General features: G+C 34.4%; 2 protein-coding genes across 2 annotated transcripts; one reads left to right on the forward strand and one right to left on the reverse strand.

The window, feature by feature from the left end:
• The first annotated feature begins 2,209 nt into the window (after positions 1 to 2,209).
• On the forward strand, positions 2,210 to 10,769 carry LOC108578498. The gene is made up of 5 exons (XM_017941846.1): positions 2,210 to 2,303; positions 3,763 to 3,855; positions 4,695 to 4,961; positions 5,616 to 5,774; positions 10,291 to 10,769. The coding sequence occupies exons 1-5, from the start codon at positions 2,228 to 2,230 to the stop codon at positions 10,437 to 10,439; spliced, it is 744 nt and encodes a 247-aa protein (XP_017797335.1). The 5' UTR covers positions 2,210 to 2,227; the 3' UTR covers positions 10,440 to 10,769.
• A 736-nt stretch (positions 10,770 to 11,505) lies between these two features.
• On the reverse strand, positions 11,506 to 16,220 carry LOC108578517 (circadian clock-controlled protein). Its single transcript, XM_017941868.1, has 5 exons — positions 16,151 to 16,220; positions 13,887 to 14,020; positions 13,086 to 13,258; positions 12,007 to 12,215; positions 11,506 to 11,825 (listed from the first exon to the last, which is right to left on the reverse strand). Exons 1-5 carry the CDS (start codon positions 16,218 to 16,220, stop codon positions 11,674 to 11,676), a joined length of 738 nt encoding a protein of 245 aa, XP_017797357.1. The 3' UTR covers positions 11,506 to 11,673.
• Positions 16,221 to 24,776: the final 8,556 nt, after the last annotated feature.

Consider the following 24,776-nt stretch of genomic DNA (forward strand, 5'->3'; position numbering starts at 1 on the left):
TGGCCTAGTTGTACGATTACAATATTACACACAAACCGTTGCATAAACTTCTAATTTCCATTGACGAGCGTGCATACATTGGAACACAACTAGTTGATCTTTAATTATACCGTAGGAATTGTCTGCACATTTCTGCAATTCCTGAATACACGATGAGCCTTATCTGTGTTCCCATGTGCAGCAGTGACGCGGGTTTAAACTCCGTGACCACTTAAATTTCAAAGAGATTCCAGTATACCCAAATTATTTTTCCCGGGGAATTCGTGAACACTCCTTCTAATTATACATTCACTTCAAAATTACTCGATCTAATTTGTGTCTCTATTATGGAGTACATTGGGAAAAGGATTAAGATAATGATAAGAAGAGGTTTCAGTAGAGAAAGTTTTCTGGGGTTCGTAAATTCTTTAGAAAAACAAATTATTCGTTCGTTAATTTTTCAGAAAGAGAAGTTTTCCAGTACTCATATATCCCTCAGAGCAAGAACTCTAATATTTATGAATTTTTCAGAAAAGAACATTACTGAAATCCTACGAATTAATTTCACGAATTCAATTTTCTCAGTTAAAGATTTTTTTCCTTGGTTACGGTTAACCCCAGACTCAAAAACCCCCTTTTTGTCTACTATGCAAAATTCTTTGCATCTTTGTTTACATCCAAACTGCGAGACTTACGATTCCAATATCATCGAGATTAACTCTAGGAAGCTCCAGGGAGGGTAGAAAAATGTCCACAAAGTATAAAATAACTTGCATAGGCTGCTAATAATCTGTTTCTGTGTCAGAAAGTAATTTTATTTAATGATTGTAAACAAACAAATTAGATGACATGTTTATTTTTTTTTTATTACAATTAACCCCTTAACCTATGATTTCTTTTCTGACTATGCATCTAAGCGTCAGCCATTTTCTGTTTTAGTACTGTACCAGGTAACAAAAACTAATCTGTCACAGATTAATTACATTTAGCAATTCTCAGTCCTACAAATTTAAACGAAAATTAGGATCACTATTCATTTTTCTTACTAATACAACTATTTTTGTCACATCTCCGCCAGAAACTCTGCCACGAGTCTGACACGTTGTCATATGTTAAGGGGTTAGATTAAAATTTAGAACAGTTTCTTCTTCCTAGGGTTAAAACTGCTCGTGTATTGTCCATCGCAATGGTTCGAAAATATAGGTATAGATAAACAGGCCTGAAAATCAAAACTAAAATTGAAGGATTCCATATCACAATGTCGTAAGTGCTAAATTTTTCGAAACTGAGATAACAAAACCGCAACGTTGTGAGTACCATTGTACATAATTGCTGCTTAGCACTCCTGGCATTGCACAAGGAGGAAACAATTTTATTAATTAGTATTTTCTTTATTGTTACTGTCTACATCCTTATACTGGTTTCCATTTTTGTGGTTTGGTGATCAGGTGATGAGTTTTTTTTACCAGGTCCAATGTTCCTCTATTGCTGCTGTCATATTTATAGCATTCCACAAGGAGGAAACGCTGTATCAGTTATTCTTATTTTTATTGTTATGGTCTTTATCTTTATCCTGGCTATTTTTGTCGTTTGATGAGCATGTATTGATTTCTTTTTCCCAAGTCATATGTTCTTCTATTACTGCTTTAATGTTTCTCTGACTACTGCTTCCGTTTTCAATATGATTCTTTTTCATATATTTGAGTGGATATGTGCGTATGTATTTTTTGCTTCTGCTTCTGTTACAAAAATTATTCTGTAGTCATAAGTGCTCAAAATATTCGTTATATATATATACGTTGAAAAACAACGCAGCTAGAGTTGTAGAAGGTAAACAAGCGTTGAAATTATTCCGATAGCTGTTCTGAGAACGCCTCTATACAGACCTATAGGCGCGAGAGGAAAGCCAGCGAGCCAGGGATGCCGATGTAGTGACAGAAAAGTCGATGCTGGCTGAATTCAACCTCCTCTGATCTGTGCAATGTGCAACGTGGTGGTCACCGTCTAACAAAAGAAGAGCGCGTTTACGCGTTCCCCAGAATTCACGGCGCAACGCGATTCCTATAAGCCTGTGTGTTGTTCCTTGCGGTGCAGCGCGCCGCTTCTCGCCTCTCACGTGTTGGCGCGCTTTAATGACATGCAATTTTGCAACGTAGCTCTCTGCCCGGAGTCCTTGACGCTGGAAACTATATAAACGGACCGCTTATAATTGGCTAAGCTAGCTGGAAGATTTTTAACCGAGCACACCATGTCGTTCCACGTCGTAGAGGCGCTCGCCGTTGCGCTATGCGCCGTCGTCCTCGTCGCTGGGGATTATCAGCTTCGTAAGTTGCACAGACTTGTTTTTAGGCTCGTCTGCTCATGTTTACCCTCTTTTTGTTGCTCCTTATTATTTGTTCTGGTAAGGGTTGCGGAGGGATTTGCGAAGGAGTGAGTTTTCGATTCATCATTCTAGCATGTAAATAAATCACCATTGACAAGTTCTTTTCTTCGAATACTTGAGTGACCCATATACAGTGACCCAAGTGAACTTTTCTCGTTTGGATTTCTGACATAAAGTAAACAGGAAACCGCCGTTTCTTGACTCGTTATTAAAGTAGGACGTCTGAAATTATCATATGGGACTACTGGAACATTCTGATCATTACAGTTCATTCATGAAAACAAAGCTTTTAGTAGGTAATGCAGAAACCGATAGAACTCTTGCGCTCACCTAATATTTATTCTCGGGTATCGTGTTATTTTCTTCTTTTCTGTAGAAATATCGGAGTTTTCTTTGTAGAGGAGTGAATTTTTTATTCATGACTCTACTATTTGCTCTTGGGTACTTTGATTAGTGATTTTTATCCGATTATAAGGTCTTCCTTTTTTTAGTAGAATTCTTTTTGTAGGGGGATGAGTTTTTTATTCAGATTCTAATATTCACATTTCGGTACTTTGTTTAGTTTCCGTTTTGTTCTATATTAATATAAAGCTCTTGAATTACTCTTTCTCAGAAGTGCTGGGTTTTTCTATGGGGGTGAATACCGTTTTCCTACTTTTTGGTTTGTTTTTTCTTTCACGTGATAAAAAAGATAAAAATTTGCGATATTGTATTGTGTTTTCGTTTTACAAATCTAGTGAAAATTTGTTGGAAAGGGTGGGTAGGATATATTGAGGCAGAGTGAGTTAAATTTGAGGTTTCTCGGTCATTGTTTCACTTCTTTCACAAAGGTAGAATAGATACCACATTTTTTAAAGGCTGAGTGGTGTAAATTAAGGTTGAATGAAAGTAATGTAGATATTACAAGTTCATTCTTCTTGAAACATAATAAGGGTAACTTTTTGTTACCTTTTGTTACTTTTGCTCCGTTTTACTCAAGGATTTTACAATTGCAGCATAGCTTCTTTCCAAGATATAAAATGATATTTAAAATGCTATTGACGATAGTTAGCAAAACTAAGGAAAATCGCAGAGGAGATGATTCAGTTGTACCTGACAAAAATTTCAGACTGAATGGAAAATAGTGTAAAATAAAAGTTATTGAATTGAAACAATTGAAACAACTAATCTCGTTTTTCTCTAAGATTACGAGTAAAAGTTCCCGCCATTGGATTTACAGAACTACGATTTAGTAAGTTAGAAAGTTAACGTGGGTCGTTTGTGCGCATATTGGTGAGTTGAATTTTAGCGAAATCTGAAAACTGCCGCTCACTGGGTGTATTCAATTTTCCTCATGAATCACAGAGTAACGTGAACTCGGTTTCGTGATCCTTTTAATTTATGCCTTTTTTGTCCTCTAGCTGGAACCGTGAATACTTGTAAGAAGGATGCCGATGACTTTTCATCCTGCTTGAGACTTGCCATTCAAGAGTCATGGCCCACATTCGTTGAAGGTACATTATATTTACTTTTCCGATGTAACAATTATTAAACAACTATCAAAGTAGAACATTCTAACGAGTTAGGTATTTATGCAGTGAGTTTGCTGTTTTCAAACGCGTCACAACCCAATAATCACAATTTTTCTCTTCTTTCTTTTTTATTTAAACTTGTTTCTACTTCTCTTTTGAACGACATTAATGCAACAGGCCTTACATAATATCGCATAATTGCAAAGGTCATATTAAAAGTTGCAAGAATAAATTAATTTATCGGCGAGAGAAGGTGCATATAGATTTTCATTGAAATCGTTCTTTTCTGTTTTTAACAATGCTTGACATCATCCGTCCAGAATTCTGTTCATTATTCATTTCTCAACGATTTCAGATAGTAAACATTTTCCATTCACTTCACCGACGTTTTTTACAGTAGTCGAAACGTACGAAACTCGCTTAGTATGACGTGTCAATAATGCAAGCCTTCACTGTGCATTTTCAATATTGACATTTTTGATTAACGAGCAAGGATGAATGATTATTTCGACTTCTGAACGAAGAATAAAAATTTCATCGTGTAAACGATTTTATCATTCCTTTTTATGATTTTCGTTTCTATAGTTATTCTTATTACGGTTAAAAGAACAAACATTCAAAATCTAAAACAAAAATTTTAAAATATACAATAGACAAAATTTTATTCAATTTTAAATGCTAAAGTGACTTATGAACTATCTTGTAGAATTATTTTTGGTTTTCGTGAACGATCAGTAATGTTTTATTTTTAATCCCGAAAAAATCGATCTATCATTTTTTATTCACCAATAGCGACTAATGCGTGTTAAATTCTGAATCAGGATTGTCAGATTTCGGCATACCAAAATTGGACCCTTACTACGTCGAGAGCCAATCCGCTGAATACCAAAATGGCCAGCTTCATGGAAAAATGTCGGCTTCGGATCTTCGAACGTACGGTCTTGCCAAAGCACGCTTCTTGGCCGTGAGACCGGAAATGACCGGCGATTTCTTCCGACTGGAAATTGACGTCGAGTTACCGAAGATTCTGATGGACGGTGATTACAAAGCCGAGGGCAATTTTGGTAGCTTCAAAGTTGGTGGAAAAGGTACATTTACACCAGTTTACCTAAAATTAATATTTAACTTTTTGAGATGCTGATGATATACACAATAACTCCATTCATCTTTTATTTTCATCGAAGTAAGGCAAATTAAAGAAAGAAATAAAAATAAATAAATTCATAAACATTTGTCACTTTTTTCTTCTTAAAACTAAACTTTTGTTTTTTTAGAGTCTTTGCTCTTAGAGCGTTAAAAGTTAATAATTCTGAACCTTACAGCCAGACTAACTCAACTTCATTTTTTTGAAATTTAGTTATATACATCATACTGCTCTTGTTTTACTTTACTTGTCTAATAAATAAAGGCAAATTAACATAATAAACATAATGATGTGACCTGAAAAAAGATTTAATTGTACGAACTACTTCAAGTACAATGTCGTTTTAAATCTGAACACTGATAGTTTTTCTTTGTTCTATTGTTAAATTACAGTAGAAGACTTGGGTTAGTCTGGTTGTGACGTAGAGAATTCTTACCTTGAATTTTTTAAAGTTTTTAAGTCTTATGTATGTATGTATTCAAATCGCTTGAAGAATTCCACTCAGAATTTTACGAAATAAATCTCACATTGGCGGTCAAGATTGGCATGTTCATCGAGAATCAGCTTGTATCGCATTCTTTACGCTTGTATTCAATAGGATTCTTCAACGTCAGTATGGAGGACATCAAATGCACCTGGGACATTACTGGCAATGTCGTGGACGACAGATGGGTCATCGAGCATTTCAAAATGGCACCCACAGTTGGGAACATGAAGATCTGGTTCAGTGATCTCTTCAACGGAAACGAAGATCTGAGTAAGTATAATACGCTAACGTCATTAAACAACAACAAACGGACCGGTGTTATTTACGATCAATTAAAACAATGAAATATGGTATTGATAATGGTATATTTATTATGTAATCTACAGGGATAGCTCAAGATTTTTCACAAAAATAAACTATCCACTAGATCCTATAGATCCTATTCTAGATCATACATACTATTTAAATCAAATATGATATACATTAGGAGTGAGATGTTTAACCCTTTAAAGCCTGAGCAATTTTTCTTTCTTTCAGCAAATTTTCCTCCATTTGGGAATCTCAAATATCTCAAAACCTTTCTTTATCCGAGCAAATTTGTTTTCCTTCGGGAGTCTCAATTGTCTCAAATATCTCAAAACTTTTCCTTCTCTCGGCAAATTTTCCTTCATTTGGTATTTCTTTTATTTCTTTTCTTTTATCTCAAACCATTATTTTATCTGAACAGATTCTTTTCACTTGGGAATCCAAAATATCTCAAAACTAAGTACCTTTACCCTGACTCTCTGAAAAACTAAAGAAGTTTATGAAATATAAAATGAAAAATGTCAAAAGTGTGAGTGTCGGTGCTCATTCAGACCCTCGAAGGTAATTAACCCGATTTTCACGCAACGTTACGATAATTGAGGAAGTTTGATCGATGACATAATCGTTACATGATTGTAGTAAAAGGCCACATGACATAATATAAGTACAGTAGTTCATTGTTTACTTAAGGCAACTGCCTCGAATCGACAGAAACTTTCATTAGATGAACGACGTTGTTCCGACATCCTATCATTGCATAATGTTACGTTACCGCGCGTACACGGGTTTCAAGAGAATCCTGTGCCACTTAATTAGCATGCAATTGCAATGTCCTACTGTTATTTGCTGCTTACCCTCGTACTTTTGTCTTCAGTAGCGTCATTCGCCTTTTTCCGCTGTAATATCGCCAGGCTGTTACGTGATCTGCTACTTGAGGCGAGCATGGACTGTTCAGACTTACGTTGTTAGCTATATTGTTGTTTCTATTATTATTAGGTTGGCGCATATGAAATTGCTGCTTCGCGTAGGGAAATTTGAACGAAAATATCTTTGGCCTTTTAATTATCCTATGTGATCAATATAATCGTCGAGCTGTAAGCTTCTGTGAAAACTTTAGGGTCCAATAAAAGATTTGACCGACAGCGTTGTTCATTTTCGAAATTTTCTACGTCAGTAGGACATTTTTTAAACCAGTTTCTGACGGTCGTTTCAGAGATGGGAGTTTCAGACAGGGGACATCGTCCAAATATCTCAAAATTAAACGCCTCTACTCAGAGTATCTCAAAAATCAAAGAAGGTATAGTCGGCGGAAGCGATACAGTGAGGCGTGAAGATACAGGTAATCCGAGCACCAAAACAGCAATTCTAAGGAGATGAGGAGCTCGTCAACTCGGAATTGGTTCCTTTATTGCAGTATATTTAAAAAATTTGTCTGCGCCTTAATTGTTGACAGCTGCAAGTTAATTTTTGCTAATACGAGAATTACTATTGAGCAGGATGCGACCAAGGGTTAATATCGTAATTATATTTTAAATGAAAAATTGTCAGATGAAAATTTAGATATCAATTAATAAATGACGGAGGGTCCTGGGTGCGCCTACATCAATCGGCGTCGCCGCTTAATGCTTTAACTTACGACTTCACTGTATCGCTTCCACCAACTATACCTGCATCATTCCTCTGTGTTTAATTGCTTAAAATTTGTATATACAGGTTAATACAAAATTTAAAGCGTTAAAAGTGTGAGTGTCAATGCACTCATTCAGGCATTCAAGGGTTAATTAACTCGATTTTCACGCAACGTTAGAATAATTGAAGAAGTCTTACCGATGACATAATCGTTACATGGTTACTGTAAAAAGCGACGTGACATAATATACACGGAATAACACATACCGGTTTTATACTCTGCAGTTACGATTACATAGAAGGTGCTGTAATAGAAAATAGCAAATTCATTAGTCAAAGTCCATAAGAAGTCAAATGAAATGCATGCTGAGCAAGTATCGACTTTTTGTCACTTTATAGTAATTTTCGGAAATTGAGGAGAAAGTGTATTTGTGAGGTCCATTTTGTAGTCTCTACTGACGAATTTTTGTCAAAAATATATTTACAAACGCATGATATTTTCAGCTATGGTGGCGCCATCTATAATCTTGCCCAAATTTCGTTTACATCATATTATTCTTCGCGAAGAAGCAGACAGAATTCATATTTAACATTCTTTTCTACGTCAATTCGTTTTCGAGATATTCTAATTAATAGTTTTCCAGCTCACAAGTTTCGAGGGTGATTTCACCCCTTAACCCTTTCGCGACGGCGGAACTAGCCATCGGTACGCCACTAACGAACGTGTCGTCGTGCCATTAGTGCACACCATACACATTAAGAGTGTCCCGTGTTTTTTCAAATCTTAGAGGATTTCGTTGGAACAGCAGAGGACTTAAGGGTGTATCGGACAAAGGGAATGTCGTTGAGGCCTTGTTCTGTATTTTAAAATAAATCTTCACTTTGAGTTGTTGAGGCGCGAGCCAATGCGACGCACTTAGTGGATGCCGGATATAACCGGCGCTAGCCAGTGTGAAGCATTTAGTGGATGCTGGATATAACCGGCGCTAGTCGCGAAAGGGTTAAGCATGAATATTAGCAGCTAATATTTTTGGATTCTCTAGCTGCCTGCAAAATTTTATCAAAATCGGTGTGTATCGGTTAAGTAATGTCCTTTGTGAGTCCACATTTCAAATCACAAAATATAATTGCAGCGAATCCATCTTTTCAAAAATACACAACTACAATACAGTTATTTCTATACTATCTGATTTCTTCCTAAAGTCTGAAGAATGATTGTTTTTCGTAATGTTTGCAATTTTTGCTCTGATGATCTAGATATTGTTTAATTCGATCCTTTTGATTGGAAAATTTTCACCGAACATGATGCTATGAAAATTTTGTAGTCGTGTTTCACGGAAACATTGAAGTTCTTGCGTTGTATTGAACGAGGAATCTCCCGTTGAATTTATGTGGCTGTCTAATGTTAATAACAGCAATTACTAGGTACTTGCATACTTAAACATATTGTTTCTCGTTTATCTTTGTCACCAATCAGTGGAGTAATATATCGAGTAGTGTTCTTCTTGCATACTTTGTGATCACTTGTACAGTTACTATGTACGGTTTTAATTATTTCCACTTGTTTTTAAAGAAATTATTTTACATATTTCTGGTATTTATGAAGATCAAGCAAAAGATCAAGAAAAATAAATTACTGTTGCATTCACAAGATCATTATTAAAAAACTATGATTCAAATATTTAATTTTAGTACATTTTAATGAACACGTTCGCTACCACGGTTCTGTTGAAGCATCGCCTTATATCCTTCGTATTATTTTCATAATATTAGGTTGATGCATACGGAACGTCGTTATTTGAAATGAAACTGTACTTTAAACAAAAATGCATTTAATCAAAATATTTTCCACCCGACTCTATATATTTTTCCCAACGATTAATTAGCTTCATTATTCCAAAGATATAAAAATCATTAGTCTTTGAATTACAAATTTTTTTCAATGCTTCTTTTACGGAATAATTTATTTGTTAAAAGATTCTTCAGGTATTTGAAGAAATGGTAGTCCGTTGAGGAAAGGTCGAGTGAATAGTGGAGGATGTGGCAGCATTTTATATTCTTTACAGTTTTCAATAATTTTTCTTAAAACGTTATCATCTCAGGCCCTATTTGGTCTTCCTCTTGGCTCATTTCCAATGAAATGTCACCAATCTTGATCTTTGCACACCAACGTTGAAATGTCCCAACATTTACATAACCTTCTTCAACTACTACATTTATATCTTCAGCAGTTTTTTAAAGTTTAAACTTGCGTAAAAAATTGCGTGCATATTCTCATTATTCGTCACGCCTGTTAATAATGTCCAAACAATTGTGTCACGAATTTTTGGTGCTATTCAATAACACATCTACTACAGCAAATTTCTTCTTAACTGTTGTGTGTAAAAATTTATCAACCCTTCAATTTCAGCTGTCAAAGAAGCTACACTTCATTTGCACGTCGGAACCTGTGCATTTTGTATAATGTATTAAATGTAGATAATGCCGATCTATCATAAGAATTGGCGCGCCACACACACAGGGTGTTACGTTTAAGCGAGAACGGTGCAATATCTCTTGAAACTATAAAAAGAATGTTCCTACAAAAGTTGTTTGTTATAAAGGGGAACACTATGCGGTGTAAATAATTTTTCTGTGGATGTAGTAGTGGGGGAGATATCAAAGTCAAGTTAATTTTTTAAATGGAATCCTGTATTTTTTTGTTCATAATACGAATACGAAGCGCCATATTAAGTTATTTCTTAAGTCACTGGACAAAAAAATTCGTTTCAAGGGAAAAGCAGAGAATTTACAAAAAAAAAAGAAAGAAAATTTATAAAAGTTTGCTCTAAAATCAACTGTCTTCTTTTAGATCGTGCTGCTCTGATCTTCGTTAACGAGTACTGGCCCCTGGTGTACCGCGGAATGCTACCAAAACTGATGGAACTGTGGGACGTGCACATGACCGAGCTCACCAATAATTTCTTCTCGAAGATACCATTCTCGACGGTGTTCCCTTGAGACACGTCCAAGTTGTAGCAAATAAAATAATTAAAAAAAAAAAAGAAATCGGACTGGTGACGGAAAGCAGCTCGATAGAGCTTGTGATGGAGGTAGAGGAAGGCGGAATGAAAGAAAGAAGCGAAGGACATGTTGAATAACACAGTATAATGCGAACAATTCTAAGGACACGTTGTAAAATTCATTTAACATTTAAATCGTCTGTTCTTCCAGTATTATTTGCTAATGAGGGCACACCTGTGATTGTTACCAAGCTTATACGAATTGTTAATTGTTATTGGACGAAGTTTAGGTGATGTAAATAAAAGAGAAACCAATGCCAAATGTTAATTTGTTCGAATGATTTCGTGGTCTAGGTGACTTCATTTTATTCCCGGTGACCATGACGTTGTTACAGTAATTGCTAATAAAGATCGATCGTTGTATTACCTGCGGTTCAATTCTTAATCCTTTCGAATGAATTTTTCTCTGCATTTCGATTAATCACATACACATGTTGTAAATCTCGCAAATCTTAATTAATTGTTTAGTTATTTTCGAATCGTTGTCACATAAATCAGATTTATCTTGGAATTGTTTTTAACGAATTCGGTGAAGTAATTCAATTTGATCAACGTAGATTGCGATAAAATTGAAGCTGTTTATTTTGAGCACTTGTGGGAAGATGAAACACCCTTTAGAAGAAATATCTGAATAAAAAATTACGTTTAAACGGAAAGAATAGCACGAATGGAAGGTGTAGCTATACCAATAATTTTCTAATATTCATAAAATTGTAGGTCAGTGAAGGTAGGTCTAGAATACAAAATATACGCAAATTAAGTAAAAATATGTTCACATGTCGCAAGACTAGAAACTTAATAATTGAACGATTGCATTCTACGAAACTGAACGATCCCTCTTTTGCAACCTTTCGCAGTGACTCACATTCTCGAGGGCAAATTATTGACTAAAAAGCAAATTCATACTTTTATAAATATATATATGTATATATATATATTTGATTTTTTCTTTTTCTCTACAATAACATCAACCGTTACATTGAATTGTACTGAAACTAAACCTCGTAACAATACTGTCCTTTCTTTATCCTCTTGATATGACCCAAGTTATGATTCATTAGTGGTGTTGTAACTCTATGTACAAAGTAGAATGTGCTATAATTCGAACAGCTTGTCTTTCGTTTCTTTCTTTTTGCTTCCTCTCGCGAGATATCGAGGGAGAAACGTGAAATTTAAGGCAGCAGAAACACTTCCACTGGCACGTGACGTAACAATTGATTGACGATGCCGGCGAAAAGTACCGACAGCTTCCTTTTCAGCTGGGGTTCCATCACCTTCAACACTTCTTGTCCGTTCTCTCGAAGAAACAGGTTGGTTGCCTCCGCTGTAATAATAATTATCATCTGATTTAATGTGTTCAGTACTGTAGGAAGATTATAAATTTTAACAGAAGTTTAAAACTTTTTTAGAGATTTATTTCAAAGATGAAGAAAATATTTTTTTACGTATTTTACTTAAATACTCTAAATATTCAAATCTTCTCTCCATTTTTATAAATTACTTACTGAGAATCCGATTGTTATTAAAAATTTTGCGGACCCTCATTTGCACGTTCTTCACGTCCAGAACAACGTCGAGATTCTCCACGTTGAGATACGTCTTTCCATCTCGCATTTTCGTCGAGACGGTGCCTTTGACTAGAGCTCTAACATCGTCGAATCGCGCGTGAAATGTTCCATTACCACTGGCTGGTAGAATAATTAGCACTCCAGAACTAGTATATAAAGCAAAAATTAGCAATAATACCAATCGAATTTAGTTAAAAGTGAAACAATTGTTATTGTTACGTTCTCTAATTTCTATTTTCAGAACTTATTCAGTCGATAAATATCTGTTCCCATTATTTTTAATTAATTGATATTATTAACACACTTTTAATACACTATACTGTGCAAAAAAGTGATATATGTACCGATTTTTTTCTCGAGACTTTTCTTTAATTTTTATCTTTGAAATTTTCCAGACTCTCAATATTTGTTCCCATTATTCTTAATTAATTATAAATTTTTGGTGCACTATTCTGTGCAAAAAGACACGATATACGTAACTATGAAAATGGCCTATGTCATATATTTTTTGCTTCGAAATATTTAGACTTTTTGTCTATGCTTTCGGACATTTTGTCTACTAGCTCCACTTAACAGTTCAATGTCCAACAATTTTGCAGATATGGTTCCACGTTATTCTAACGTGAATCAATGCAATACAAAATAAATGATAAATTTTACTTTCTTTTTTTTTCTTTTGGTTCTATATTTCATTTCTTTTTAGTATAATACAGGGTGAGTCGTCTAACCTAACATAACCTAAAATATCTCCGTTGTTTTTAGCGATACAAGAAAGTATGTAAGAAAGGAAGTGTTCGTTTCGAAGGAACAAATATCGCGATAAAGAGAAGTTCTTTTTCAAGATCGTATTTTATGAGAATTTAAGGTCGCTAAAATTTATTTAAATGGAAAGCACATATTATACGTATAGAGCAGAGAAATATATACTCTAAGATGTGAATGAAATGTGAATAAAATGGACCGTTGGGGAGCAGAATCTAAATAGAGCAAAGACGTTTGATGATCGTGAAGCAAACCTGGAATAATGCGCATCCAAGATGAGGGCTGGCATTCGTACAATGGCTTCGAAGGGTGAGCCAAGTTTAATGTCCTCCACAGTATAGTTACTCGCTCCCTTTACGAACAATTCGCGCAGTTGTACCTTGTAACCGTTTATACCACCTGTCAGGGAGAGAGTCAGCTCGTCCATCTGTTGGAATAAGCGATGTCATGGCAAATACAATAACCAGTAGCAAACAGATCGATATTCAAATTTGCAAATCTTCTTTCAATTATTTCAAGCTTCGACGTACAGGGCGCGGCTGGAAGTCATGCACATACAAGCGAGCACGAGGTGATTTCTTGTGCACAAATAAAAGAAAATTGTAGAATAAAATTTGTTCATCCGAGGCTTAGTTTTCCAGACTATAATCGACATAACACTAAGTTTGGAGTTATAATTACATTTTCATTACTTGATGCTCAGATATTTGGAATACTTAGAATAATTTAAATGTATAAAGTGAAATATAGACACTGATTTTTGAACATTCCAACACGTGGAAAAAATAAATGTAAAAAACTTTATCGAGTTACCTTGCTTTCTAATAATATTTTACGTTTAAGATTTTTATTTGAAAATGAAATTACTACGTTCGTAATAGCAAGTATGTCAGAAACAAGAGTATTTTAATCTTTTATCAGATATTTGGTTAAATATAATGATTATAGTGAAATTGAATGAATAGTTAAGGAACTGTATATAAATTTCACTTAACGAGGTAGGAAGTACTAACTTCTAATGCATCGAGAAAATATCGAAAGTGACGAGAGCTTACGCGAAACGGTTCCACGGAAGGCAACTCGATTTCCGGTATCCCAACACTCAAGTACGGTCTCAGATGGTGCAGGGCATCGATCAGACAGGTTTTCAGCTTTGGATCGCTTCTCGAACACTGTTTCACATACTCGGCTGCAATTACAGAATGCATTTATTAAGCAACTAACTGGCAATATGCAAGGATTACCAGAAATAAAATCTATATTTTTTGAAACTGTAATTAGATTCATTTTAGTATTTTATTTCATTTATTTAAATATTTCACTTTTTTGAAATTGCAATTAGACTCAATTTCTACTTATAATACAATTTCTCATACTTTCTTTTAGCATTTTATCTCACTTATTTAAATTTCAAGTAACAGTTCTATGATAAGAAAGCTCATGATTTAAATTTTGAAATAATGCAATGATAAAAGAAAGGACGTTTCTAAAGAAATTTAATGTTTCTTACTGTCTTATGAAGCAACAAATGAAATGGACGAGGATTACAATGATAAATCTATAATTGAAGGGTTCCGTACTGCAACGTTGTAAATGCCAAAGGAACGAACTCTTTCTCTCTACCTTTGAAAATTGCTTAGAGCATTCCCACGAGACGGGTTACCAGAATCCTTGTGAGAATCAAATCTCTATGTGGAAGCTTCTTTATGTACAGAAAGACTTCGTTGTGATTAATTTCTATGCTGATTTTGTGCAATATGGAATTGTATTTGGGTTTATTTTTGTTTCTTTCTAAACTGTTTTTACTTTTATAAACATTTTTTTATTTTTCACGGCTTCTTTATGACTCATATACTCTGTTTACTTTTGGATTTTTCTGCTTTGTTTATTTGTCTTGGGTCTTGGAGGTATTCTTTAAAACTGCATTTTTAATGTTTTGTTTTTGATATCTTAACACTCTTTTTTTAGTACCCGCAAGATTTCCTTTTTTTAATATTTTTTTATCTCTCTTTCGGAATACTGATAATACACGAAACGCTAGAGTGAATTGAACCAGTGTAAACTTGAAAATGAGAAAATCACAATATTTTTATGGAATTATAATATCGAAGAATAAATTTCGATGTAATTCTTATGTCAAGAAACTTAGGGGAATAAGAAATGAAAGTATTTTCTGAGAAGTTGTCTTCGAAAGAACCGAAATCTTCTGTTTCGATGCTTGAAAAGTTCAACTAACCTTTCAGAATTTTTTTCAAATTTCCCATTTTGGCGGGAAAAGTTTGATTATCGACGGTGCCGACCAAGCCTCAGAATAATCGTGGAATATTAATTCCAGAAGAAAAGTTCTAAAATCTTAATCCAATCTCGAGAACTCGAGACTTTTAAATTAGTAATTAGACACTCTAATCATTGGACTAACAAGTCCTTTCTACACGGTTTTCTACGTATAGGTGTTTCATGAGGACGGATGCACCCACTGTAGAAAGCACTTTTGTTTCAGCCTAAAGCGTTGCTATATTAGCTACATCGACTGAATTCATTGTAAAATTCTTGATACCAATATTATACATCTTGTGATAGTTAAATATAGCAGTCTTGAAAATTTCACTTTTTGCTACTTGAAACGTTGTGTTTTGGAACCCTTCAGTTAGATGTATTTATAATTTCTTTTTGTAAGAACTTTTAGAGCTCTGTTTCAGTATTATTATGCAAAATACATATTATACTTACATTTTCAATCAAAGACGTTACATTCTAATCTAGACAACGAAATTTTCAACATTTGTCTACCAGCTTAAGTAAAAGACAATATTCACCATGATAGCTTATGAACTGAAAAAAGGGTCATTAAGCTAGACTTAATAGCCCTTAATCAGAGATGGAAATGAAGCAAGCGGAAACGGTGTGTCGCACGAAAAGCTAGTTGCCAGGCAGCTCGTCACTTTTAACCACACATTGTGAAATTCGAAAGAAATTCGCAAGGGACACTTTGCACGACTGACCTCTTTACCTCGCCTTGCACATTTATGTAACATTTTCATCCACTGTTTTTCCTGTGGTCCTGTCGCCCTAAATAAAACCAACCACCAAACAGAACTGTGCTTCAACTTTCGTTAAACCACCTACCTACAACAACCAAAAAATCCAAAACTCGAATGTCGTTGAGAAAAAAGTCCCTTTCTAACTCCAACGCACCGTATCTTCCAACTTATACTTTCACCCGGTTTTCTACAAACTTGACTCTGAACGTCAACTTGCTTTGCAATAGGAAGTGATCGTGCAAATAGGTTCGAGTTGTCAAAAAATCCTAATTACTCACGATTCGAGTCGGCGGAGAGAGTGGTGGCACCAGACGCGACCATTAGAAGGTACAACGTTGCTCTGATCATAGTCGAGTCTTTGCTAGTTTGTTGCAATGAAGAAAATTCGTGAACAGCTTTCCAGGTTAGCAACAAGGTTTCGTGTGTTTGTTAGTAATCTTCAAATTGTTTCACCAGGTAACGGACTCGTTGATAGACACCGACACTTTCGACAAGACAGCTCGAAATCCCGGGTTCCCGGCTAAACGGCACCGCTAGAATTAGACTGACTATGCAAGAGGGCATTGACAGATGCTAGATCGTAACTGCACTCGGATACTTTCACTGCTGCAACGTGCACCTGCGCCTTCTTCGTCTGGGACGACAGACGAGTCTCGGCTAGGCCATGCTCGAAAGTACCCTAGATACTCTTCGATCTTTTCCAATCTTGCCGCGCTCCTGGTTGCACTGGAAAGCTGACTACTGGAATGCCTTTCAGCGCCCCGAAGTCGCGCCTCTACAGGGTGCTTCAAAAATATCTTAACCCTCTCTGGATCTTTTTCATTTTCGTTGAAAAATCGAATTTTCCGAAAAAACCGAATAGTTATTAATTCTAGCTTCTCCCATCGAAATGTAAAATTCCAATCGAACGTAATTTATGATATTCGTGTAGAAGGAAAAGTAGGGTTGATTAGGATTTGACATTTCGATGGGAGAAACAAGAAGTAATAATTATTGGCTTGTCCGGAATATTCGCGTCGAATTTTAGGTAAATACGTGAACATCTACATTTTAAAGCAATTTATTCTGTTGTTTTACAATCTTTCGCCATTTTTCCGAAAATTGGAGAATTTAATTTTGCCAAATTTTTTCTCCTGTTTTTCTTTAAAATCGAAGTTTCCATCTCTAAATTTTACAAACCATTTGCGAAATACTCTTTTTGAATACTATACCTTCTCCGTAAACATGACATATCTCATTTCCTGATTCGGCAAAAGGATAACAGTGAACAAATAAAACGAGACTTACAAAATATATTAGATAAATGGGTACGTATGTAATTTCCAAGTTGCATTAAAGGGGGTTGACACTGTCGATATACATATATACATACAAGGTCGAAAACTTAATAGGAACAAGGTCTTCTACTTATCCATTGTAGATATTACGCATTTTAAATTTACTTATGCAAAAATTCTACAAAAACATACATAAAACTTATAAACTTTTCTTCATATTACAGCAAAATATTAGAACGTTATTCTAATTCGATAACAATCTATAAAAATTTTAATAAAACTTCTCGAAAAATCGAAACATGTAGGTATATTTTACTTACTTCTTATCTACGAATACTTTTTAAAGATATCTTTTAATTATGGTAATCGTAATTAATAAATTTTCGTCATATACCAGTGGTAAAAGGTACTAAAGTTAAAAAAAAAGAACATAATAAGTACAGAATTTAAGTACAGTGGATTCTGGTTAATTCGGACGCCGGTTAAGCGGGACCGCCGTTTATTTGGGGCAGATACTGAAGAACGGAATATAAATACGTGTTTATTTACTTACTTTTCATTACTTATTAATGTTATTTTATTAGTTATTGTTAGCTTTGTTTGCATGCTTAAACACACATTTGTATTCAAAACCGAATATTACATAGATTTTGTCTGTTGAAATTCGCTTTTTTGGGACCGCTTAATTGGGACAAATTAGTCCGGTCCCAATGTGTCCCATTTAACCGGAATCCACTGTATTATGTATATTAGATCATGCCATAAGTTCGTGTCGAAATTTATAATTTAGATCAATATTTCCAACGAACCATTAAATTTGATAAAAAAAAGAGCAAGTGCCTTCTAATTCCACAACTTTTTCCTATTTTTTTCTGTTAAGACCATTATGTCGTCGTCGTTATAGAATTTCCTTGGCTTTTTATTGCAATACTTTTTGCTTTCTGCACGAACTTATGAGATGACCTAATATTGTAACGATACAGATAATAATATAGGATTATTAATGTAAACATCGCTATAAGAATTATCTTTATTAACGTCAAAGTATTACGTTTAATATAGAAAGGAGGGTTGAAACCGAGGGTTGACATCGTCGTTCTAATGTTGAAGTTGTGAAACTGCAAAAATTGAATTTGTCAAAAGAAAGGAAAACCACTTTGTCAATTAATGTAAAATCACCTTTGTATTGATTTTATCGACCAATTATGCAACACATTACTATACGTAATCCTCGATGACAAATGAATAAAATCATGCGTTTAGCTTCGTAGAAATTGCAGTTCCTCAACTTTATCATTGAAACGACGTCATATGGAAGTAACTTTTTTTTAGAGAGACAGAACTGATAACATAATATATCATATTAATAAATGTATTTTGTCTTCAAAGTGTCTCCACTTGTTCACCATCATTGTCACCCTTCTTTCCTTTTGCAAAGGAAAGGAAAGAAAATATGTACATACTCAAATTTTCCATACAAGTGTTAACATTTTTTTGAAGCACCCTGTATTTTTGCCGCCATAATGTCGTTCGGTATTGATCTCCTTTCCTTTTCCTTCTTGTTTTCGTTTTACGGTTATTTTTCTTTTCAACGATATTGCTATTATTAGTTCAAAAGCATTGATACGAGCCAAGTATTAATTATTATAGGCGTGCGAGTTTGTTAATGTAAGAATAACAATTGAAATATAATTTTATTAATCTGTTACAGAATTTATGAAATAGTGAATGTAAGAATAATATTTGAACACTAAAGATAATTTTTATTAATATAGGATTATTAATGTAAAAATTGCTGTAACAATTATCTGTATTAATCTCACGGTATTCTCTTTAATACAGAAGGGATTTAATTGAATACCTGATTGAACATCTTAAGTGAACTTGTTAATAAATTTTCGTTATTTTTGGAAAGAAGCTGTTACTGATTAGTTGCGTAACTCTTCTTGATAATAGCGTATGAAGGTATTCTAGCATAAATATGTAATAGAAGAAAATTCAACCGTGTGTCATAGTTTATGACGAAAATTACAGAGCTAAATATACAATGCAAACAGTTCGGATAGAAGATTATATAGCAGAATGAAGAGATAATTCTTGCAATATAGCACTTTTTGCAACGTTGCCCGGCAGTTTAATTCTACTTGCAACATCGTGTAACCAGATTTTCGGTAGACTGAGCGCCAGGAATGGATTTACGAAAGTGAATTTTCGCGAATTTCCTTCAATATATGTACATTCCATACAAACGAAACATTACAGAAGCTGAACAAAAATATGTTTACAACAAAATATACAAATTTTGGTTAACAAATTATGACAGTTAAAAATTATTTTTATCAAAGTTAAGAAGTGTTTCACTTTTGTATTTTATAAAGTACCATCATTTGAGAAAAAGAGGATTCTCTTTCGGAAGTTTATTAAATGTGAATTGTTTAATTGTTTAAAGTAGGAACTACGGGATTAACAAAATGATAAAAGAGGTATACGTTTGTGTTATTTAAGAATTCCTCGAGTTTTAACTTCGTGCACTCATCCATTAAGACTCTTAGTCACTTTTTACACGGGTGTGCAGCTGGTTGCCTGTAGAAAGGCGCAGGAGAATCCCTTTCTATTGAAAGGTGCGTCATTTTAATAGTTGTAGAAATAATTACAATAATAAGCAAAAATTGCAACTCCTTCATCCACAATATTTGCACCATTAATTTTTATTCAGTACAATGTTAATAAAAATTATTTTTAAGAAAATGAAATTACAGCTTTTTCAAAGTAGATACCCAAGCATAATTTTTAATGGAGCATTTATAACCGTGCACGACATTCCAGCATAGAATTTATCAAAATGCAGTGTCCTGTAATTCTGATATATTACATAAGAAACTTTCGCTCACCAATGTAACACGATGTAACACGATATTTTTTTTTCGTTACTAGAATGTTTTTAATAACAACATTTGCCAGATGCATAATAAACCGAAATTAATTTTTACTCTTCAAATGTAATAATTCGTAGATTATACGCGAATTTTCTCTCAATTCCTATTGTTTCGACAGAGAGGTGGAAATATGATATTCGGTTTTTCCAAGATTATCGTCAGTGTGGGTACCTGATGGCAAATTATCTTTTCTGATCCTTCTGACAGTCTTCTGAAAGTTATAATTATACTAAAATAATTTCAACTAGTTTTATTGTAAGTGAATTATTTATACAAAACGTAATAAATTTCCAAGCAGAGTTATCCATCAAATTATTCGTTAAAAAATTTATTCATGCTAGAGAAATGATATTATGTATACTTTACACATAGTTTTATGTTCAACAAATAAGCGAATATTACAAAAATGTAAATGAACTGTAATTAAAATTAAAGCTTGAAAATGTAATATTCTTGGTACAAGCATAGAGATTACTTTTATGCGTGACATTAACATTCCTGATCGATGGAACAGATTTCAATGTCGATTTCTTCTCATTTCTTTTTTACGCAATTGTCAGATTTCTCCAGCTCTCCGAGAACCAATATTACTTGATCCCGCCTCCAGAGTAGAAAGGTAACAAAAAGTAATAAATAATACGAAATGTAAGGCAGGTGAAAAATGTACATTCTTCTGCATAAATTGCAGAAATATTCAGTGTTACATATTCGCAGAAGTAGATGTACAAATGTAACGACGAAGGTTAGAAAATAATTTAAGCACAACGAGTGAGATTGAAGAAGAGACTTAGGCAATTCATTTGGTGATAGAAGTACATCTGAAAAAGTTTTCAGTATTAATCCTTGAAGAAGAGAAATCGATGAAGTTGGTCAAACAAGTGTCTTTCACTTTCGTTCTCATCCTCGAGTGAAAATGGTTCTGTTTCTAATGTTGTTCTAATGTAAATTTCAACACTTTTACTTTTATAAATGCACGTATTCCTCTAATTACATCGATGTTATGTCACCTGTTTATAAAGTGAAATGATTCCTTGCGAAAATGCGAAACAGAAAATAAAACGTTTTCAGGAAGATTCAATGCTTTATGAAATGTAACACTGCAATGAAAATTCAATAATTTAGGAAAAAATCGAAGAATTTTCTACCTTCAATTGGAAGACAAAAATGAACTCTCGTTTAGTGGTAATAAATAACAGTAATAATGGTAATAAAATTAATTTTAGCCCAATTTTACTTATAAATTACTATTTCTGCAATCCAAACATAAACACGATTATGCATCTACAGAAAATTCTGCTCAATCTCCTTTCTTTCAAGTACTTACAAGTGTTCTCCACGCTGCTTCAAAATAAACACCACCAAAAGGAGAGCTTCTCACAGAAAACTTCTATATTTTCACAAGATATTAAAATTGAAAACTGAAAACTGAAAATCACAACGAATGCAATCTTTCCCAAACGTTTCCTGCATTCCCGAAAAACCCGCGCAGACACAAAAATACCATTTATCTAAAATTTACCTGTGTCGGTAGCGAACCTTTGTATCTCGCCGCGTAAAGCCAAATCCAGTTCTCTCGATTTGTGCAGCGATTCAAGGATATAAAATATCCTTCAGAGGATCTTTATTCCAGCAGTCAACTCGTGGGCAATAAGAAAACACAGATCGACCGTGAAAAACGCTTGGTTTCGCTAAGTCGAGTATACGATTCTGTTTAACAAGTTTCAGGATAAATGTTTTCTTCGATTATCGGGGTATAGTATGCAAAGAATTTTTATCGACTGGTAAAACGACTGGTATCATGAGACGAGCTGTTTAAATGCTGTAACAAATGCTGTTTAAAAAATTATCGAATTAGTATCATTTATTTTCTATTGTTCCGATATTTTGGCATGTATTGTATTTTTGTATAATGTACTTTACTGTTTTCAAAGTAATTGTTTCTCTAGTCTGTTCATTCTTTGTTGTTGTATAAAGTGAAAATTTAAACAATAAATAGGCCATTTTGATTGATTTACAAAAGATAAAGGATTCATTGTCGCAATATCATTCAAATACCATCTACATACAATAAAGAACAATTCTATCAACATGGGCAATATTATAGTTATGAAGTATTTAACACACTCCGAAAATCCTCAATTCGCAACTTAAAAATAATTTATCAAATTGCGCAAGTTTAACAAAAATTCTGGCTCAAAATAAGTAGAAAATGACAATCATGTCTAAAATTGTCCCTAAATTTCTGATATCCAATTTATGTAAATAGAACCCCATACTGCCCCTCTTAAGCAGTCATTAAAAAATACTATTTAGGCGCCACGACAAAATCGACCGGATTCATGGGGAACAATGGAATTTGCATCAGCTTCCGCAAGCACCGTGCGACTTTTTCCTGTTTCCCAAACTGAAACTTTCACTACGGGGACGTTATTTTGATAAAACCAAATTCGCTAAACGAGCTAAAAGCCACTCCACGAATCTAGTTTCAGCGATGCCGTGAAAATTGCAAAAATCGTTAGGATAATCTTTTACGCAAGCAATGGGGATTATTCTGAGGGTGATCGAATAAATATTGCCGGGCAAATGAATAATTTATATTCGATCTGATTTGTCCTGGATCTTTTTCAACGGAGTGGCACAATCCCACGGGATGATCATTTCCGGTTTGTGAGAGTCCGATCTCCCCGGTGTTTCGACATTATATAAGATCGACCGAAAATTCTGGCACAGAAATGAAACACAGTTAACCCTTCTCTCAGATGTATCGTCGAGAGTGAAAGCGTAAGCATCGCTCGCGTGTACACAGTGCTTGGTTGCTCGGAATTACGCTCCTCGTGCTTCAAGTCGCGAAACACCTTCACGCCTTCATAGTGACATTATCGATCTCAGAGATGCAACGGTTGATCGGTATCCCTGCGATGCTATTGCTACTATGTGCATCCTCGATGTGCGTAGATTTCGGTAAGGCAACGATATTTCCACAGTTGACTCGGCGAATTTGGGATTTGTTTTGTTTTTTCTTAATGTTGAAGGATTTCCGGTTGAGTGGATAGTTGGTGATTTGTGATTGCGTATAATGCTGCTGCTTCGAAGTGTGATTGAGGTGAAGTGTAATTGAGGTAAGTTGTGGATGCGAGTGGGAGAAGTTGCTTTAGAGAGGTGATCGAAGGGAATACTGTTTGACGCAGATGCAAACGAGTGGAATATTGTTGAGTGATTGAGAACTTGAAATATGTGAGAACTAGAATTCTGAGTGAACGTTTGTAGCGAATGACCGAGTTCCGAGTGTAAAGATGTGAGAGAAGAGTGTTTTAGATTGGGGTGCGAAAGAAGAGCGCGAATGAGTATGGTTGATTCAGAGAGACGATTAAGAAGAATTTTATTCGTCGCAGATTTTAATGGAATATTATTGTGAATGAGAACGAATAAATTGTTTTGGGATTGTAAATATGGATGAATAGAATAGCGTTGATCGGGAGATGTGTTTGTGATGAATCTTGATTCATGCGAACGTGATTGACGAAATTATGAGTGAAACTTGTTGCCTGAAGAATGTGTTTATGTGGAACGTTATCAGATTGAAAGTGACTTTATTTAATCAGGGGATTGAGTTACTGTGAATTAATGAAATATTGTAATTTTAGATTATTGATTGATTTTGCTAATTTGAGACATGACTGAATTAAGGGGGTTCACTTTTAGTGTGAGGGTTTCAAAAAATCGATTCTTATTTTTTTGCATATATCGAAAGTGCAACTCTTTAAGAATGTACTCATGAAGTTTTATAGTTGTATTCAATAAAATAACGAAGTTATAGCTCGTTTAGTGTGACACATCAAGAGAGAATGTAAATTGCACTGAAAACTTTAAACGCGTTTTTCTCGGAACCATGTTTTCTGAAATAGTTGCCACGATCTGGCAAAAACTACCGAACCAATTGAACTCAAATTTTGTACATGCCTTCAGAACATGCGTGGCTATGGTCGGTAGTAGAATTATGCCAAAATATATATTTTTCTGATTTTTAGAGCCCCTGAAGGCCGAAAAAGGTCGAATCGATACTTCATATTCAAAGTGCCGCAAATTTTTTTATTTTCAATATTTTTCTTTTATTCTACTACCAACCATAGCGACATGCATACTAAATGAGAACTAATTGGATTTTTTTATTTCTGATAAGCAGAACAGCTTAAATCATGGTAAACACGGACCTACCTTTTTGTTTTCATGCTCCTGTTTGACGTGTTCCACAGCAGCCATATTTAATTATTTTTCAACAACAAAAATTTGTAACGATTCCTCAAGGACAAGTAAATGCATAGGAATAAAGCTCACGTTAATAACTGTTACCGTACTTCTGTAATAAATTAGCAAAAAAGGCCTAAAAAAACGGCCGTCACACTAGAAGACCCCTTTAAATGTCACTTTCTCGACAGTGTACGATAAAGTAAACATTTCCTTTTATTCAAAGATATTATGTTATATTTAAAGGAATGTATTTTCCATTTGAGAACTGTGACTTTGTTTAACATTGTTGATTAGAATTTAGCTGGTTTCACCACGTGGTTAATTCAAGCATTTAAGTTGACGACAAAGGATACGTGCAACGTGACTGCGGTAGAACGCAACAGGTTCTCACGTGTAACCTGACATTATCGATTGCTCGAACTCGTTTCGCGACTTTCTTCTTT

Source organism: Habropoda laboriosa, unplaced genomic scaffold (assembly GCF_001263275.1).
Source record: "Habropoda laboriosa isolate 0110345459 unplaced genomic scaffold, ASM126327v1 scaffold38, whole genome shotgun sequence".
Lineage (NCBI taxonomy): Eukaryota > Metazoa > Arthropoda > Insecta > Hymenoptera > Apidae > Habropoda > Habropoda laboriosa.